Below are 18,495 nucleotides of genomic sequence, written 5' to 3' on the forward strand. Positions count from 1 at the left end.
TTGCCTTGTAGCATACTGCTGTGGTTGCTGGAATCCAGGTGGGTTAAACTGTTTACTCACTCCTTGCTGATATGGTGGCTGAATAGCATTCTGATTATTCCCCCAGCTGAAATTTGGATGATTTCTGTTATTAGGATGATAGGTCGCTGGCACAGGCTGCTGTTGTCGCTGATAATTATTCACATACTGAACAGATTCGTTGACAAGAGAACACTGATCCGTAGCATGAGAACCTGCACAAAGCTCACAAACCATAGCTATTTGATTAACTCCATATGTAGCCAGAGAATCAACCTTCATTGATAGCGCTTGAAGCTGGGCTGCAATAGCGGTGGCTGCATCAACTTCCAGAATACCTGCTACCTTACCTGACGTCATCCTCTGAGTTGGGTTTTGATGCTCATTTGCGGCCATAGTCTCTATAAGATTATACGCCTCAGTATAGCTTTTAGCCCATAAGGCGCCTCCAGCTGCTGCATCGAGCATGGGCCGAGATTGGGCCCCCAAACCATTATAGAAACCAGTGATCACCATCCAATCAGGCATTCCATGATGTGGACATTTTCTCAACATTTCCTTGCAGCGTTCCCAAGCCTCGCACATAGATTCTGTAGGTTGCTGCGCAAACTGAGTAAGAGCACTCCTCATAGCAGCAGTCTTTGCCATCAGATAAAACTTCACCAGAAACTTTTGCGCAAGATCTTGCCATGAAGTGATGGACCCAGCTGGTTCAGAATGTAACCAGTCTTTAGCCTTGTCCCTCAGTGAGAATGGGAAAAGCCTCAACTTGATAGCCTCATCAGTCACGCCATTATACTTAAAAGTGCTGCAGATCTCGACAAAATTCCTTATGTGCATGTTGGGGTCTTCAGTCACCGCTCCTCCAAAAGAAACAGAATTCTGCACCATCTGAATAGTGCCCGGCTTGATTTCAAAGGTGTTAGCTTGAATAGCCGGATGAAGAATGCTTGACTGAATGTCATCAATTTTTGGCCGAGAAAAATCCATAAGAGCTGGATCAGCTTGAACAATACGATCACCCATGTTTACTGGTTCTTTCCGCTCAGTTCCTGAATCCGAATCTTCAAAATCTAACTTCTCCGGAATATCAAGAACTTCGTCTGTCTCCTCAGCTGTATCTAAAGTCCTCTTGCGAGTACGAGAACGAGTTTGCATAAACGCTTGCTAAAGTACCTGAAACACAACCGGAAACAATAAGTAACTACTACGTCCTAATCACTGAGTCCTAATGACCAATGATGGTAAGTACATAAACTAAACAAATACGCCGAGTCCCCGGCAGCGGCGCCAAAAACTTGTTAGAACGAAAACACACGCTAATATTCACGCAAGTATACCCGTTCGCAAGTAATATATAATACTTTCTAGTTCGTTCCCACAAAGACTCAAACTAATTTATTGTCTAATTAAACTCACTCACCAATGTATGATTACTTCTCAATGTTAAGACACTAACACTTAGAATTGTTGACTAAATATTAACTACAATTAACTACTTAATTAATCACTTAATTAACACTTCAAATTATCAATAATAAAACACTCATGAGATCACAACTTCATTACTACTTCCTTCAATAGTCATTGTTATTACCTTTAGCATGTGACAGTGATGATATTAATCGAATAACACAAAACTGATAAAAGCCAACTTTCATTGTACTAATACCATTCTACCAACATCCACAATCAAGATAGAAGTTGAATAGTCATCAATTATGTTGAGTTCCTATATGTCTACAGAAATTGACAACACAACGATTTAAGCACAAGTTATTCCTTTTGATTACATAGGGCAAATAAAACTGTTAGAGTTACCCACTAATCATGCACAACGTACATGAACCTATGCTAGCATGGCAAGTTCTAAATCTCAAGATCCACCGTCGCTTCACAAGAGATTAACACCTTATCTTATATGTTCGCGACGCACATAAGACGAATAAGCACAACCAAAACTAGATATCATACAATCATCACACACTAAAGTATTAAACAATTAACTAAAGAATTCCATAATAAATCCGTTGCAACCCCATGATCACGATTAGCCCATAATAGCACTTATCGTCATCATGGGTTCATATGAAATCATGATAAACAAACACAAGAAAATAATAACTAAACTAATTATATTAAATCAGAGTACGTCACAAGAGTAAATAGGTTCAAGGTAAGAAAACTAGCATCCAACGTTACAACGAAACAAGAATCACAAGAAAATATGCTTCCTCTTCGTTGTTGTGCACTAAACGGTCTTCTTCCTTATCTCCTTCGCTCCTTGCGTAATACCACGATCCTCTCTCGTGAAAACGTCTCCAAATCTACTTATATAATAGTCCCATAAAACTCAGATTACATAGAAGTGGAAGCCAAACAGAAATAGAAGTCCTAAAATAAATTTTTTTTCCCCGACCCTGCGCGGCCGCTCAGCACGCTCAGCTTTCTGCGCGGCCGCTCAGCATAGCTGAGCGGGCGCTCAGGACCCTTCTGGAAAATTCCTGAGTTTGCTCAGTTCCTTCGCCGTAATCTGCCCATTTCTTCCCTCTCTCAATGATGAACACATGCCAAGGCTTATTCTTGATGATTACTCCCCCGAAATGTAACTAATACCCTGAAATGCATAAACACTAGAAAAACGCATCAAATACACAAAATACTTGATTTCAAGACACCAATTTAAGCCATTTTAAGACGTTCTAAGTGGTATAAAATGCCACTTATCACCATGTTGTGAACAGAATTCCCCAAACGGTTCAACATATTCACCTCCAAGATCACTTCATATCGTTTTGATTTTCTCAGTTTGCTGTGTCTTAACTTCTTCTTTATAGATTTTAAATTTATCTATAGCTTCGTCTTTGTTTTTCAACAAATATACATAGCAGTATTTTGTACAGTCTTCAATGAATGTAATAAAATACTTGTTTTCTCCTCTTATTGGAGTGAATTTTAAATCACATATGTCGCTATGTATTAGGTCTAGCACTTTGGTGTTCCTTTTCACACGTTTAAATAATGATCTCGTTAATTTTGTCTCAACACAAGTCTCACACTTATGTTTTGAATCAATAGTAAGTTTTGGTATGTATTCTTTTGCACTTAAACGTCGTAAAGTGTCATAATTTACATGTCCTAATCTAGCATGCCATAAATTAGGAGACGCAAGCAAGTAAGCAGAAGAATTCTTCATTTCATTATCGTCCTTAACGGACATTACATTGAGCTTAAAAAGCCCATCAGTTAAATAACCCTTGCCTACAAACATACCACTCTTAGACAAAATAACTTTATCTGACTCTATTATAATGCAAAAGCCATGCTTATTCAACAGAGAACCAGACACAAGGTTCTTGTGAATATCAGGCACATAAAGTACATTCTTCAAAGTCAGATTCTTCCCAGAGGTCATCTTCAGGATCACCGTGCCTTCACCCTCAATGGTAGAAGTTGCTGAATTCCCCATGTAGAGCTTCTCACCAGCATCGGAAGTTTTGAGGCTAGAGAAAACCGCCTTGTCTGAGCAAACATGCCTAGTATCACCAGTATCAATCCACCATTCACGTGGATTAGAACCGACCAGGTTCACTTCAGAGACCGTAGCACAGAGGTCTATGTCACACATCTCCTTGGAGATATTCTCTACCATGTTTGCTTCTTTCTTCTTGTTGGGCTTCTTGGGCTTCTTGCAGTCAGAAGACCTATGACCAACTTTATCACAGTTGTAGCACTTCCCTTGAAATTTCGACTTTGAAATCCCTCCCTTGGGAGCCAGCTTTGCCCCTTTACCAGAATTAGTCTTCTTGGGCTTGGAGCTTTGAGCATGCTCCACCATGTTTGCCTTCTCAGTGACAACGTTAACTTTCTTCTCGTACCTTCTGTTGTCTTCTTCAATACAAAGTCTAACAATAAGATCCTCCATAAACATCTCCTTTCGCTTGTGCTTAAGGTAGTTCTTGAAATCTTTCCATCCAGGTGGAAGCTTTTCAATAACAACAGCGACTTGGAAAGACTGACTTATGACCATTCCCTCAGCATGAATGTGATGAATGATCACCTGCAGTTCCTGCACCTGACTGACCACAGTCTTAGAGTCTGCCATCTTATAATCAAGAAAGCGGCCAATAATCCACTTCTTTGCCCCATCGTCCTCGATTTTATACTTATGGTCAAGTGACTCCCATAAGACCTTAGCTGTTGGCTTCGCGCTGTATACGTTATACAACGAGTCAGACAAATAATTTAGCACATAGTTTCGACAGATGTAGTCGGAGTGCTTCCAAGCATCAGCAGCATACACAGTCTGCATGTTACTCTCAGCAGTGAGCAACGGTGGTTCTTTCTTAAGGAAACGATCCATATGCAGCGTGGTCAGATAAAAGTGCATCTTTTATTGCCAACGTTTGAAGTTCATTCCGTTGAACTTCTCAGGTTTTTCAGCATGTGCAGCAAACACAGTTGGCATAACAGGTGCAACAGGCACCACAGGTGGAACAGATGGTACGTGCGTCTGTAGTACAGGTGTATGCACACCAGTAGGCACCGCAGGTATGATCGGAGGAGTGAATCTTGCCGATATCTGTCCAAGAGGAACACTAAACTGTCCAATGACAGTGTGTCCCACAGGCACATGTCCCGAAGACACATGTCCAACAGGCGTTTGACCCCCATCAGATCGTACGATCTGTGCGTTAGGGTTAATCGGCTGCTGGTGAACCCCATCAGATCCAGTGATCTGTGCGTTGGGACCAGCCGTCATGTTCATCAGATCGTTCACAGTTTGGTTCTCCATCAATCTGTTACTCAACAAAACAAGCAGATACAGATGTATCAGTCACAGATGTATAAAATAACTAGCTTTAAGATTGTGAATACAATCTGCGATTAATACATACAATTAAAACAGTGTGTGCGAATAACAGTGTGCGAGTATAACTGTGTAAACCAGAAAAATAAACGAAAGAGATAAGGATATGAGAGGGTTCTCGAGTCCAGTTGAAAGGAACTGTCTCCTTAAAGCTATTTCGCCTCTCACTGTATGTGCGAGCCGACAGCCTCCCATGATAAAACGAGAAGACGGTGTCGTTGTACAAACGGCACCTCCGGCGAGCTAGAACAGAGCAAGAAACTATCACCGACGAGAGAGAGAAGAATAGGGTTTGTGTTTAGAGACGGCTATGTTTTCTGAGTAAATAAAACCCTAAACCCTATAGCGAAAATATATAGGCTTAGAGAAACGTGTGCACTACTTCTCTTATTTAATTAAACGCGTTAATTAAATTTAATTCGAGAGTCAATTATTATCCGTAATTGAATCGAATTATAACTGTCAAATCAATTCATATTCGTATTTATAAAATAAATACTGAATAATGAATATTTATTTAAGAGCCCAAGCCCAGTGGAAAATTAGCAAAACTAGTCCGTGATTATTCGGGCCAATTTTCTGCTACATTCGTGTCCGCACGTCGCATACGCGGGCAAGCTTGAAGGCTTCGCAAGCCTCGGATTACCCCTCGAAATCCTACAATTTGCACCCCCCCTACGCGCGCACGTAGGAGATGGAGCAACACCTTACTAACACTTTTAAACACTACTAAAGTGTTGTGCTATATAAAGCAATGTAAACCCCTTTTTCATTTCAATGTGGGATACAAGTTTTCACATCTACAATTCCACCTTCAAGGGACCAACTTTGAATGATCGTATCTCATTCATCACTTAACCATTTTGAGTGTTTCAAAGTGCCTCGGAAAGCCCTCACGAAGGAGAACATACTCCAAGTGACACCCACTCAAGAATGGCTCAAAATGACTTGACAATGTGGGGCTCAATACTCACATTTTCCAACATATATTGTACGTAAACGAGCTTAATCCGACCAATGATTAACCGATCGAGGTTGGTCAAGGATAAACCCGACTGTTATGCGAAAAAATCAGTTTTACGACTAAATCGATCAAATAAAGTCGACCGAACCTTTTTCCTGGCACGTGGCAAGTATTGGTCGTTACGTTGGTCGATTTAGGTGGTTGGTTAAAATATAATCGGTTAAAAACGGTCGATTAACAGAAAAAAATTGAAACACCTAGTGCTGACACTTGGCAAGGCCCATACATGTGTTAGCTGGGACCAGACACGTGTCAGTACACGTCACTTTGACTGTCAAACAAGATCAACGTTAATTTTGATCAAAAGCGACCATATTTCTCCAGAATCGACAAGAGTAAATCTGACCATCAACTACGGTCGAGTTTAATTAAAATCGACCATTTTTACTGAAAATCGACCGTTATTACGGTCGAAATTTAAACTCTGTTTTTTGTAGTGGTAGTTGCTGTTTGTATGAGATAAACTTAACAAACAGCAAGGACCTTAAACATTGCCATGATCTTGTACAATTAGGTTTAATTTGTATACCATGCATGTAACTTCATTAGTAAATATGTAAAAATTGACACCGACCCCCTGTAATTCTTAGATGTAACTTGTAAGTTATAACGGCCAGGCATTAGAAAATTTGTAGAATGCTTACATGTTCCATGTGCTATACGCAAAACATTGCTAAGAACACAGTTAGTAGTCATCAAATAACCCATCAACTGCAGTTATGAATCATCAATCAGTGCAGCATTGAAAACTTGTAAAAAGACAGACCCCATTCAGCAGGACAATAATTTCGTAACTCTGTTCAAGGATGATTTATGTCCCTGTGCTGTATTTTATGTAGAATAGATATTCCAACTTTTTAAAAGTTGGTATCATGGAAAAGTTCGTCCACTTTCACTGTAGGGTCATAGAAGGAATCATTACAATACTTCAAAATCTCTTGCATGAATATCGTCGCCGTATATACAAATTCTTGAGTCTTCTTTTAGGTTGTTCTTTCTTAGACGTCACACTTACACTGGTATTAATCTCGGCTGAACTTCAAAATCTGATCGATGATTGTCTTTTCAATTTTAATTTTTAGCTCAAAATCAGTTTAACATTTTATTCAATTCTTTACACTGCAATGTGCATTAAAAAATTAATAATAATTTCTTTGAACCAGCCGTTTTTTAGAATCCTGGTTCCCGACCACCAGTGAGGAGAAACATGCATGGTGTATGAATCTGTTATGATAGTAAATTTTTAAACGTCTCGTACGGAAGTAAAGTTACTTTTTATTAAGGAATGAGAGACAACATGGCAACATGTAGGTTTAAGTACATTACAGTACATATATATGGCTTTATACACATATAATTGTTTTGAACGTATATTTGTGTGTGTATGTAAGGGTTTTGTAAACAGTACTTAGCTACGTGTATATGTATTATACAGACAAGTTCCACAGTGGATCTGAACTGGAGGCTGATGAGGAGGTGCGAAGAAAGTTCCAGAGTTCGTTGTTGTTCACTTGAGGATCTTGATTGATTTTATTGCCACGTGGAGGGTTCGATAAGGGTCCGGAATCATGATCGAAAGAAAAGCTGAAGAAATCTTCATCGTCTTCGTCGAGAGGTTGATCTTGACTGTAGCAACAGCTGGATAATTGTTTAGATGATGTGTCTGCTGCTTGACCATTGAGTTGAGAAGCAACTAGGCGGTCTAGTGCTGCCCAATCATTATACTGTCCGTTTTTCGAGTTGTCGTGATGATGATCAGCGATGGTTGGTTGATGAGTAGTGAACATTAGCTCCTCTTCTATAGATTGTTCAATGGACTTGAAACTACAGTCTTTGTCATCATGGTGATTAGAGTGATTGGGAGGTAGTAGTGATGATGGACTAGTATTTTCGAGTCTCGGAAGATGCAAAAATCTTGCATTGGCTAGTTGATTATCATCAAGATCATCTTCAGGGCTACTAGTGTTTATCATTGTTGGATTAGTAATGAATTGCAAATGACTAGTAGGATTTGAATTGCTGACCATAACAGAATTCAAAGTCGGATGATGAAGATCTTCCTTTTTGCAAGACTTTCCCATGTACAGAAGTATCTGATCCATCACGTCGCCTTGATCGTGATCAGTAGAGCTGCGCATCAACCTCCTGGAATCGAGAGATATCGTGGATGATGAGCCCTGTGGACTCCCAAGGGCCCTGTGATAATTTTTTTTCTTGAAAAGACGACAGACCACCCATCCATCTTCTCCGCCGGCCGAGTCACTAGCTGAGTGCAAAGTAATAGCACTAGTAGTGTCATGTTCATCTAGACGATACTCATGCATAATCCAATCAGATTTCTGACCATGCGGTGCTCTTCCTTTGTAAAACACCAGAGTCTTCCTCATTCCAATTCTTCGCAAGCTGCTAAAAATCACCTTATCGCGTCCCGTTGCTTTCCAGAATCCAGCAGCAGTTGCTCTGTTTGTCCGAGTACCAGTTGGATACTTCTTGTCTTTGTGACTGAAGAAGTACCAATCATTTTGTGGGGTCGATCCTATTCTGCACTTCTCTGAAATATACTTTACTATATTAATGCGTGCAGAGAAATCAAACATTTTTAATTAATGTAATAATGAAAAAATTGTACCTTGGATATCCCAGGGCTCAAGCTTGTTAAGATCAACATCTGGGATGACATCAAGATCAATCTTCTGATACCCAACTTTCTTCCTCAAGTAATAGTGCAGAAGTTCTTCTTCAGTTGGATGGAACCGGAAACCTGGAGGGACGCGAGAATGACCATTCACCGATAGATTCATCTCCTCCGGTGACATTAATTAATCAATCAATCAATAGAAAAAAAATCTGCTGCATGTAGCTAGGGTATCTGATAGAATATAATGATATCATGGCCACTAGAATGGGAGTCTACATATATATTTATATACATGCAGGTAGGCATTGAGGCAAGGTAGGACAGGGAAAGTTAAAAAGGTCTAAAACCTCATGAGAAGATTTGGTATCATGCCCATTGTTGTACTTTTTCTGGATGGGCCTCATCTTAGGATTACAACTTTCCACCTAATTTAAGCCCTACTGGAGTAAGCTTATGTACTGCACCACTTCAGTTAATACAGAGCTACATAGTTAAGAAGCTAAAACTAGAGTTACCGGTAGGGTAATAAGGCTATGCTGGGTCCCAGTTTAGGTGAAGAATAATTGTGGGTCCCAGTAATGAACCTCCAATGGTCAATAGCAGGGGACAGGCCTCCATCTCAAATATGACCTTCGACCTTAAAATCTTTAGAAAAGCACCCCTGAAACCACCGTTATCTCTAAAGAATCTCTTTATTTCTCTTATTTTCCTTCCCTTATTTTTCTTGTGCAAGTGCAACCACTCTGGCAACAACTGCCTAGGCTCTAGAGAGAGAGAGAGAGAGGATGCTTATTCTAATCATGCTGCCGGTAATGATATTTATTTCATTATGGGTTGGAGGCAGTGCCCGGCTTGTTTAGTAGGAGTCACCATATTAATGCTGGCTCTACGTATTGTTCCCACGTAATATACGTGTGTGTCATTCCTCTGCTGACTTAAGGTTTTAGAGCGAACTTAACAGTCAAAAATCGAGTTGCCCCAGTGATTAAATGTTCAACTTATTACGAAATGGTCGAATACGTTGCCTTCCCTTTACTGTATAGAACGTACATGTTTATGAATTGTGGGAAGATTTGAGAAAGAGCAGTTGTAGAAAGATTAAGTACATGTAGAGATGTACTACACTAAACTTGACAATTGCCATATATGGTTTATTTTATATGCTCACATATATGTATCCTCTTAAGGCAAACATAGCTAACCTAATTCTGTATGTTACAATTTAACTTTCTTCATTGATCAAACATTTGTATGCAAACACCACATGATGACAAATTATTGTTCACTGTGTGTTGTAATGCGCTTTCATATGAATGCGAAAGAGGTATACAGTAACAACAATGACCTGATTAGTTCGTTAGCTTAAGATACATATATGTACTGATCACATACACATATACATGGGTACTGGACACATAAATAAATTATGAGAAAACTGGGTACGAAGAAATCAAACTCATGAGTAGGGACATTTCTCAACCGCAACTCTGATACCATGTTTAGTCTCAGGTTAAATCTAGCCGGATCTTTCTTTACCATCTTAAACTTTTAAATGAGCTAGTTACTTAACAGTACAAGTTACTCAACAGTACAGTACGAGAGCTGCATTTGATACATTTTGAGGTGTGAATCTTTTATATATATCCATCGATACGCACAGTTACAATCTAAAACACAGGCCTGCAGATGTACAGATTAGTGATATGATATTGTTGTACCTGTTAATTACCAATAAAATTTTCTAACAGACATTGTTCATCCATTTTGCTCTAGCAGGTGGTAGGTGTCCCCATAGTTGAGGTTGTTATTATGCTTTTCGAAATGTACTCGTCTGTAAGGGCAAAATAATAACCAATTCTAACTACGTACCATTATGTTATTGGTTCTGGACGAGATAGGAATTCTAGAATTTACGTTAAAGAGGAAAAGCCACAAACACGTATATGTTCATTTAAATGATTACTTGTTAATTGTGCACCACTACATTTCATTGTTTTCGAGGTTGATATCATGTACTTCTGAGAAAAAGAATTTCTAAGGTCTGCAGTTGGCTGAGTTGTAACAATTTAGTAAGAACAAATCTCAAAAATACTGAAAGATATCATCGCACAAGGTACTTCTCGCACGTATGACGGTGGTTAATTAAGCTTATGTCAAAAAATTGATGCTTCAAGGCCCATCTCCTGGTTAAGTTATCATCACCCGATTACTTCTGATACTATAAACTTGCAGATTTTGTTAGCCAATCTACCCATCTTTCTTTCGTTGTTCTAAAAATCCCCGATTTAACCGATTAATTCCCGATTAATCTTCTGCAAGGTAGCTGACCCATCCGATTTTTCAAATCCGATTAATCCTTACGAGCTTTTCTTTATATTGGAATATATAAAATAGTTTATTAAATTTAAAATACTATATTGATTATATTTGTTGATAAATAACTAACATGATCATAATAATATATTAAATAATATTTTAATATTATAATATATCCGATTTTTACGTAAGAATTCCCGATTCTCCAATTAATCCTAAATCGGTATTTCAACCGATCTCTTCCGATAATTACCGATCGATTTCCGGAACATCATGCGGTTCTAATTAGTCACTGCAACAAATATGGCCTCGGAATACTTACAACGGAATAACTTGGGCGCCAATCTTAAGAGTTAGTATATAACTTGGTTATAACTCTTTTCTTAAAATAGGTGGTTGCAAAAGATGTTAATAGTTATCAGCTGTAGAGCAGTACTGGAGCCAATTTAAGCATATGTTATATGTCGTGTACTCATATTGAGCTCGGCATAGTGAGCCTTTTTGGTCTAGACAAACACAAATTATCAAAAGCATTTTATACCCTCTTTTTGTTATAATCTAAAAATGATACTCAATGTTTAAGAAATCAAGTGCACGTGATAGCTAACAAGATCAGGGCAGATTCTGAGTAATATCCTAACCAATTTGAGTTTCAATGCATCCATCATTGATGTAAGCTCTTACAACACGAAGTGCCACGGTAGCCTTCATCGGTGCAACACTCACCTAGTCTTATATATTGGAGGTAGTTAGAAATGTTTAATCGCCTAGTGTGTGTGATTACGACGATTATATTTAAGGATTTTCAAGATATCTCCGAAAATATAAATATAACATTTGCTCTTAAAATCCTCAATCTTCGACCGATTCTTGTAATATTGTAACCTTATAATTTTTCATGCTCAACTACATGTATTCACTTTTGTTAATGATACGAGAAAATACCGGTAAATCCAACTCCTAACAACTTCATTTTTAGAACAACTGTTAACTTAACATGATGTAGAGATCGATTAGCGGAAGATTTCAAATCCTAATAATTGTCACCGGGTAATTGAAAAATGTGGATGCTAGGCGAGAAAAAATAATGAACCACTAAATGATCTATTCTTCAAATCCGAATGAACGGATTTTTAAGTGAGGGGATAGATGTTAATGATATGATATGATTCCGGTAAATTTCTAACTCCTGGCACTACAAGAAAACAGGATAAAACCGACCATCAAAAACAGTCGGTTAAGAGGCAAAACGGTCGGTCGGTTAAAAGGCTCATAACTGACCACATAGCGTGGTCGGTTTTAGCCTGGCTGGTTGTTGTTTTGGTTCTCATGGAAAACCAGGGTTCGAACCCTTTCTTTCTAACTTTCCTTCCTAAATTGTGTTTTGGCTTATATGCCTCTTGTATATTTACTTTTTTTTATGCAAGTCTGAATATAAATCATGGGGAGCAGTTGATGATGCATCATGGTGAATCCTTGATGGATACAAATCATTCTTAGAACCTTACAATTTTTTATTAATGGTTTTCTAATTTTACCAAGTTTTACTAATATAAAAGATTTTATGCCTGAAAGTTTGACCCGAATTTTTTTTTGGACCCTCCTTAAAAAAATTTCTGCGTCCGCCACTGTCAAGAGATTATACTGCAGAGTGTTCCCATTTCAAGTATGAACATACAGCTTCCCCATCTGTACTGCTTTTTCTGGGGCAAACATCAGATAACACAGTGATTAGCATGTTTTCGACAACTTTTTGGTTGATTCAACCGCCAAACTTTATCAATAGTAGAGCAACGTCATTTATATTCCATCAAATTACGTATTTCCAGTTTTTTGTTCTTTTTATTTTTTCCATTAGTATCAACAGCTCTATTATGCCTTCTAGAAAGATTGTTTGTTCAATTCGAGTTTACCTGGGCCTTTTTTTGTTTATCACACGTGTGTCAACACGTAACTTATCTTATATCCTGCAAAAGTTGGGTCTAACATCAGTTCTTCGCAGGTAGAGGAAGTGAGGATCGATAATACTTTTCGAAATCAACCATATGTAATTACAAAATACTACTCAATAATCGTGTAAAGTACGGGGCCAGACATTTAAAATATCATATTAATATTTATAAATAATTGGATTTCATAATCCATGTATTGAAATTAAAATAATAATATCAAATATTAAATTGATACTTGTTAATAATGAATCAGGCGAGAATGTGTAATAAATAAATTTTGTAATTAAAAGATCGAATCCAGTATAGTTATGAAATTCCATGGTATTAATAATAGAATTGCTGTGAAACGAATTGTATAATTATCTTATGAAACAAATATCTTCATTACATTAGATGATTTAATATTACTTAATATTACTTGATAATAATCTTTTTTAATATAATTTATTTAATTAATTCCTGATAAAATTATTTTCAAATTAAAAGTAAATTAATTAATAAAATCTAAATACAACTCGTAAATTGTTGCTGTAATTTTGCATATTAATTTTTTTTATTAATATGCAATATTTCTCATAGTTTTGTTAAAATAGTTTATTTTATATTACTTAAATATTGATAAAATTTGTTTTTAGTATAAAAATAAATAGATGTTATTTTAATTTTACATAGTTAAATTCAAATGCAATTCATAATTATCCTCAGAAAAATTAATTTAAGATTAAATAGATGTTTTCCAATTTAGAAATTTCGGTGAACGTTTATTACAAGAAGATAACGTCGATGAATTAGAAGATGGTAAATTACCTTTAAAAAATAATTTAAAACTAAATAGATGTCTTTCAATTTAGAAGTTATAAATGTTCACGGTGGATATTAAGAAGTAGTTGGATTAAAAAAAGATGAAGTTCATGGAAAATATGACTCATATTTAGTTTGGATTTAATTAACAATATAATTTAACAATATAGGGATCTAAATAATAATTATATAGTTAGTGTCAAATAAAATATAATTTCATTTATTAATGAAGAGTATAGATGAAGAAAAGAAACTGTATAATTATATAATATGTTTGTCAAGTTAATCTTAAAATTTTGAATTTGCCCTCAAGTATAATACAATCTATGAAAGTAGTAGGCTCATCCACGACTTTTTGCTATTTTTTAAAAAAAGAAAGCTGATTCACAGCAATTAAAAATAATGTTCAATTTTTCCGCTTAAAACTATAGCTGAAAATTGTCGAAGATTCAAGTTGTGCCACCAGATTTTGCATTCTAGTTTCGTCGCTAACTCATACTAGTAAACAGTGACTTAATACCAACATTTAGTGGAAAGGTTTGGTAAAACCTATCATAAAGATTAACTTAACAAAATCGAATGATCATGCACAACTTTTAATCTTAATGAAATTTAACATGGAAGAAATTTATTGGATAATCGTGTGTCTGTCAACAATAATCTGTAAAAAATAAAAAACTAGTAGAAATGCATCATTAAGTTACGCAAGAGCTATCAAGAAAATGAAAAATCAGTATAATAAGTAATTACAAGACCAAGAGTGTTTTAGTTAACAAAAACTGGTCAGTCCACTTGAGGTAGCTGATAGCTGATTATGAGAATTGTTTGTGCTCCATCTCATTCTTTTCTTGCTACTTTATATTTCTTTCGTAAATGAAGAGATGTTTTATTAGTTGATACATAATCAATTACTATCCGAATCGACCCTCAGATTCGAGGGCCCCTGGTCGAAATTAGTTTACCAGACTCTAACACATATATATCATGCAAATTCATAAATATATATGTAAAGAATTTGAAATTTTTGAGATCCTAAGTACAAGACTTGCTCGCCTATAATTAGGGTCACCCGAGATTACTACTCTATGGTGCACTAACTAATGGGTTGCCGTTACGAGGTCATTTTGAGTTCTGACTAACTCGTAGTCAAGTCTAAATCATGATGGGGTTATCTTAATCCCCTTTGCCTCACATTTCCTAACCGGGATGATTGTTTTCAGCCAGCTGAAAATTGACTATGTACCCACTTAACTCTCTCTTTTTACTAACTTGCACTAATACTAATACTCCACGTAATTCATATGTGCTTTAAATCTGGTATTCTACCCTTCTTGTTCGTTTATGTTGCAGATACATTTTATCAATCGACGTATAGGCGAATGTCTGTAAAAAACGATGATTGCTAATAGTACCATACGAACTGAATCATGCATGCCTGTTGATACTGAAAATAATGCATTGTCTTTATAAGAAACCGAGTTTTGGCTCGTTCAGCTGTTACAAATTTGACTTCAAAAATTGAAATAATTCGGTTTGAATGATAAAGAGACATAATCAATGAAGAAGCCCGGTAATATATGCATATTTATCATGTTTATAATAAGAACAGTTTTGCTTATGTTGTGTGTTCCTTTTTGAATGGAGATGTATTTCTTTTCTGCTGCAATTAGTCCATGCATGTCCCTTTTGCTGTTGCTTTTGCCCATTTTGAATGATTTCTACTGTCATACTTGATCAGAACTTAGTTGTTTGTCTGCTACTTTTGCTCAAAAAATGCACTTGTTTGCAGCTCTTCTTGATTTCTTAGTTTTTTTTTGTCAAATGGAGTATACGTTTCTCAAAAACTTTCATAGTTCATTAGATTTGGCTGTTCTCTTTGACATAATCGGCATGTTTTCTAGTTTCTTCTGCGGTCGAATAATAATTTCGGTGGTATCTTATTATTTAAATTTTATTGGTTGATAACCCGTGCTAAGCATGAACCGAGTAATTTATTTAAATAATTAAAAAAAATCATAATAAATAGTATAAGTGACATGTCAAAATTTCTAACTTTTATTCAGAAAATTCAACTCAAACTATTGCGTACGATATTGGTGTTATAATTATAATAAAAATATTGCAATTATTATACGACTTCAAAAAATTATTATTTCATTAAAATATACTATTGAGTCATACAAACGCTAGACTTGAGCCTTATTTTTTTTAATTAAATTATTAATGATTAATTAATATATTAATATATTATTATTATTTAGGACTTGACATCGTGATATGGTAGATGGATTGTGTTCTGTTTTAATTTTTTTTGGTCAGGTTTGTGGTAATTCAAAATATTTAGTTTGGAGACTGATCTCCAAGGGAAACATCGAGTTTGGGGCATCAAAAGGAGTGAAAAATGAGAAATAGAAGGGGTTTACGATAATAAACCAATGAACGAAATTTTTTACGGTAAATCTCATGTGAAGAAGACCATGTGCTGAGGTATTATATCATTGTTAATCGTTGTTTCACTTATTGTTACTTACTTTTATGGATTATTGTTTACCTATGACACACATATTTGTGCACACACACAAGCCGGGGATCTTTTGAGAAAACAGCCTCTTCATTCTTTGGAATGAGGGTAAGGCTGCGTACGCTATACCCTCTCCAGACACTGCCTAGGTGGATTAGGTACGATTGATTGATTAATACTATTAACTCATATGGGAAATAGGATTATTGAGCAGTATAAGTCATATATATATAAAAGTGAAAGAAGAAAAAAAATTATACATGTAGAGTTATAATGAAATTCAAAAAAGGGTGAAATAAAAAATTGATGAAATCAAACACGTCTAATATATTGAATTAGCAATACCTAACGGAAGTAAGAACACGTTAAAGCCAAAAGAGTGAAACAAAAATAAAACCAAACTTAATAGGTAGAAGTACAAAAAAACAAAAACAAAACTAAATTTAATAAAATCATACTACATTTAGAAATATAAGATAACAAAAATAAAACTAAATTTAATAAAATCATAATACATGTAGAAGTATAATACGAATAAATGGTTTAATCAAAAGTCAAAAGTTTAGTAGAATTAAAATATACATAAAAGAATAAGTGAAGATATACATGAAAGAATAAGTGAAACCAAAAGTTGGTGAAAATTAGTGAAACCAAAATTAATAGTACTATTTAAAAAGGTTTCGCTTATTAATAAAGGTTATAAATTCTTAACCGCCTATCTATACTATATTATAATAGAAGAAACATTAAAAGTTTGGTAGTTGGTCGGTCGGTACTTGGTGAATTTACTTAATTACCCTCATTTAATTATTTCAATTCTAATTATTGGGTTGATAAATTCTAATTCTAATTGATATTGAAGTCAACTTCCTCTATTACTTTACCAATTTCAATTATATTTTATATCGAACTCTATATCATTATAATTTATATTAAATTCAACTTTTTCTACCAATTTATATTTTAATTCATATAGAGTTCTATATTATTTTAATTTGTTATTTCGGACTAAATTAATAAGCAAAGTAAATATAGTTATTAAGTTATTGGGTCGATTAATTCTAATTCTAATTGATATTGAAGTCAACTTCCTCTATTGTTTTACCAATTTCAATTATATTTTATATTGAACTCTATATCATTAAAATATATATTAAATTCAACTTCTTCTACCAATTTATATTTTAATTCATATCGAGTTCTATATTATTCTAATTTATTATTTCGGACGAAATTAATAAGCAAATTAAATATAATTATTAAGATTTAGTTGATATGTCATGTGAATCGGGTTAAGATAAAATAATAATACTACCAGTTCTCCTAAAAAATTATACAATTGAACTTGGATAAACAAAATAATATATTTTATTTATCCAGGATAAAAAAATACATTATACAATTGATTCAGACTAACACAAAACTAAAATAAAAATACAATTCGACCCACAAAAATAAAATAATATGTACTAATTATTCAATATAAAACAATATTATCTTATTGATCCACACTTAAAAAAAATTAAACTAAAAATAATTAGTTTGATTTGGTCGGTATATTGGGCATCGGGATAAAATAAAATAATATAAACCAGTGATCCGAGATAAATCAAATTAATATTAGACTAAGTATAATTCGTATCCTATTGATGTGAACTAAAAATCAAATTTTAATTAAAACATAAATATTTTTTTAAAAAAATACACATAAAATTATCAATAAAGCTATATCGTTCGATCAGTAATATTGTCTTTTTCAAATATCTTTTATAGAATTATTGTTAATCGATTAAGTAATCAACATGCTAAAATAATATTTTTTGAGGTCCCAACATAATGAAGACATTATATTTTTACCCTCAATACTATAATAATTTTGTTATAATAATATTTCCCTTCTTACCAATGCTATCACTTTAAATAAGTTTAAATTTTCTAAAAAGTTATGAACATATACGTATACTAATATAATTATTATGAAGTAATATCATTTAAAGTTTTAAATGAACAATATCAAAAATTAAATTCAATTCTTTTTATAAAAAATATATAATATCAAAAAAAATATGTACATCCGTGCATAGCTGGTTATAAACTAGTAAATAGTAAAAGCTAACATAAGTAAAGTGATCAAATGCAGTCAGCATCAGGTTAAAATGGGCTTATGGTTCAAGTATGACACTTATATGAAACGCCGTATCCTATCCACCGTCTTTTTTATACATCAACCAGCTATTTTTCTCATCAATTAAGAAATCAGGCAATCTATTGATGCTATTTGATGTTCCGGCCGTCCTCTTGTATGATCTATACTACGTTTAAGTTTCACTGCACTAATACTTTTATTTCTTCCAA

General features: G+C 34.8%; 1 protein-coding gene and 1 non-coding gene across 2 annotated transcripts; one reads left to right on the plus strand and one right to left on the minus strand.

Moving 5' to 3' along the window:
* Nucleotides 1–544: 544 nt before the first annotated feature.
* On the plus strand, nt 545–651 carry LOC141698917 (small nucleolar RNA R71). The gene has a single exon (XR_012565414.1). It is a non-coding gene; the product is annotated as a small nucleolar RNA R71 (small nucleolar RNA).
* A 6,520-nt stretch (nt 652–7,171) lies between these two features.
* Nucleotides 7,172–8,819, minus strand: LOC141696794 (NAC domain-containing protein 66-like). Its single transcript, XM_074500917.1, has 2 exons — nt 8,542–8,819; nt 7,172–8,463 (listed from the first exon to the last, which is right to left on the minus strand). Exons 1-2 carry the CDS (start codon nt 8,726–8,728, stop codon nt 7,340–7,342), a joined length of 1,311 nt encoding a protein of 436 aa, XP_074357018.1. The 5' UTR covers nt 8,729–8,819; the 3' UTR covers nt 7,172–7,339.
* Nucleotides 8,820–18,495: the final 9,676 nt, after the last annotated feature.

The sequence above is a fragment of the Apium graveolens genome, chromosome 11, assembly GCF_009905375.1.
Source record: "Apium graveolens cultivar Ventura chromosome 11, ASM990537v1, whole genome shotgun sequence".
Lineage (NCBI taxonomy): Eukaryota > Viridiplantae > Streptophyta > Magnoliopsida > Apiales > Apiaceae > Apium > Apium graveolens.

Bases quoted from the DNA above. Each gene is read 5' to 3' on its own strand.
- LOC141696794 (XM_074500917.1), bottom strand. From the start codon at position 8,728: ATGTCACCGGAGGAGATGAATCTATCGGTGAATGGTCATTCTCGCGTC. The intron at 8,464-8,541 runs GTACAATTTTTT...AGTATATTTCAG, and splicing joins TGAGCCCTGGGATATCCAAG to AGAAGTGCAGAATAGGATCG.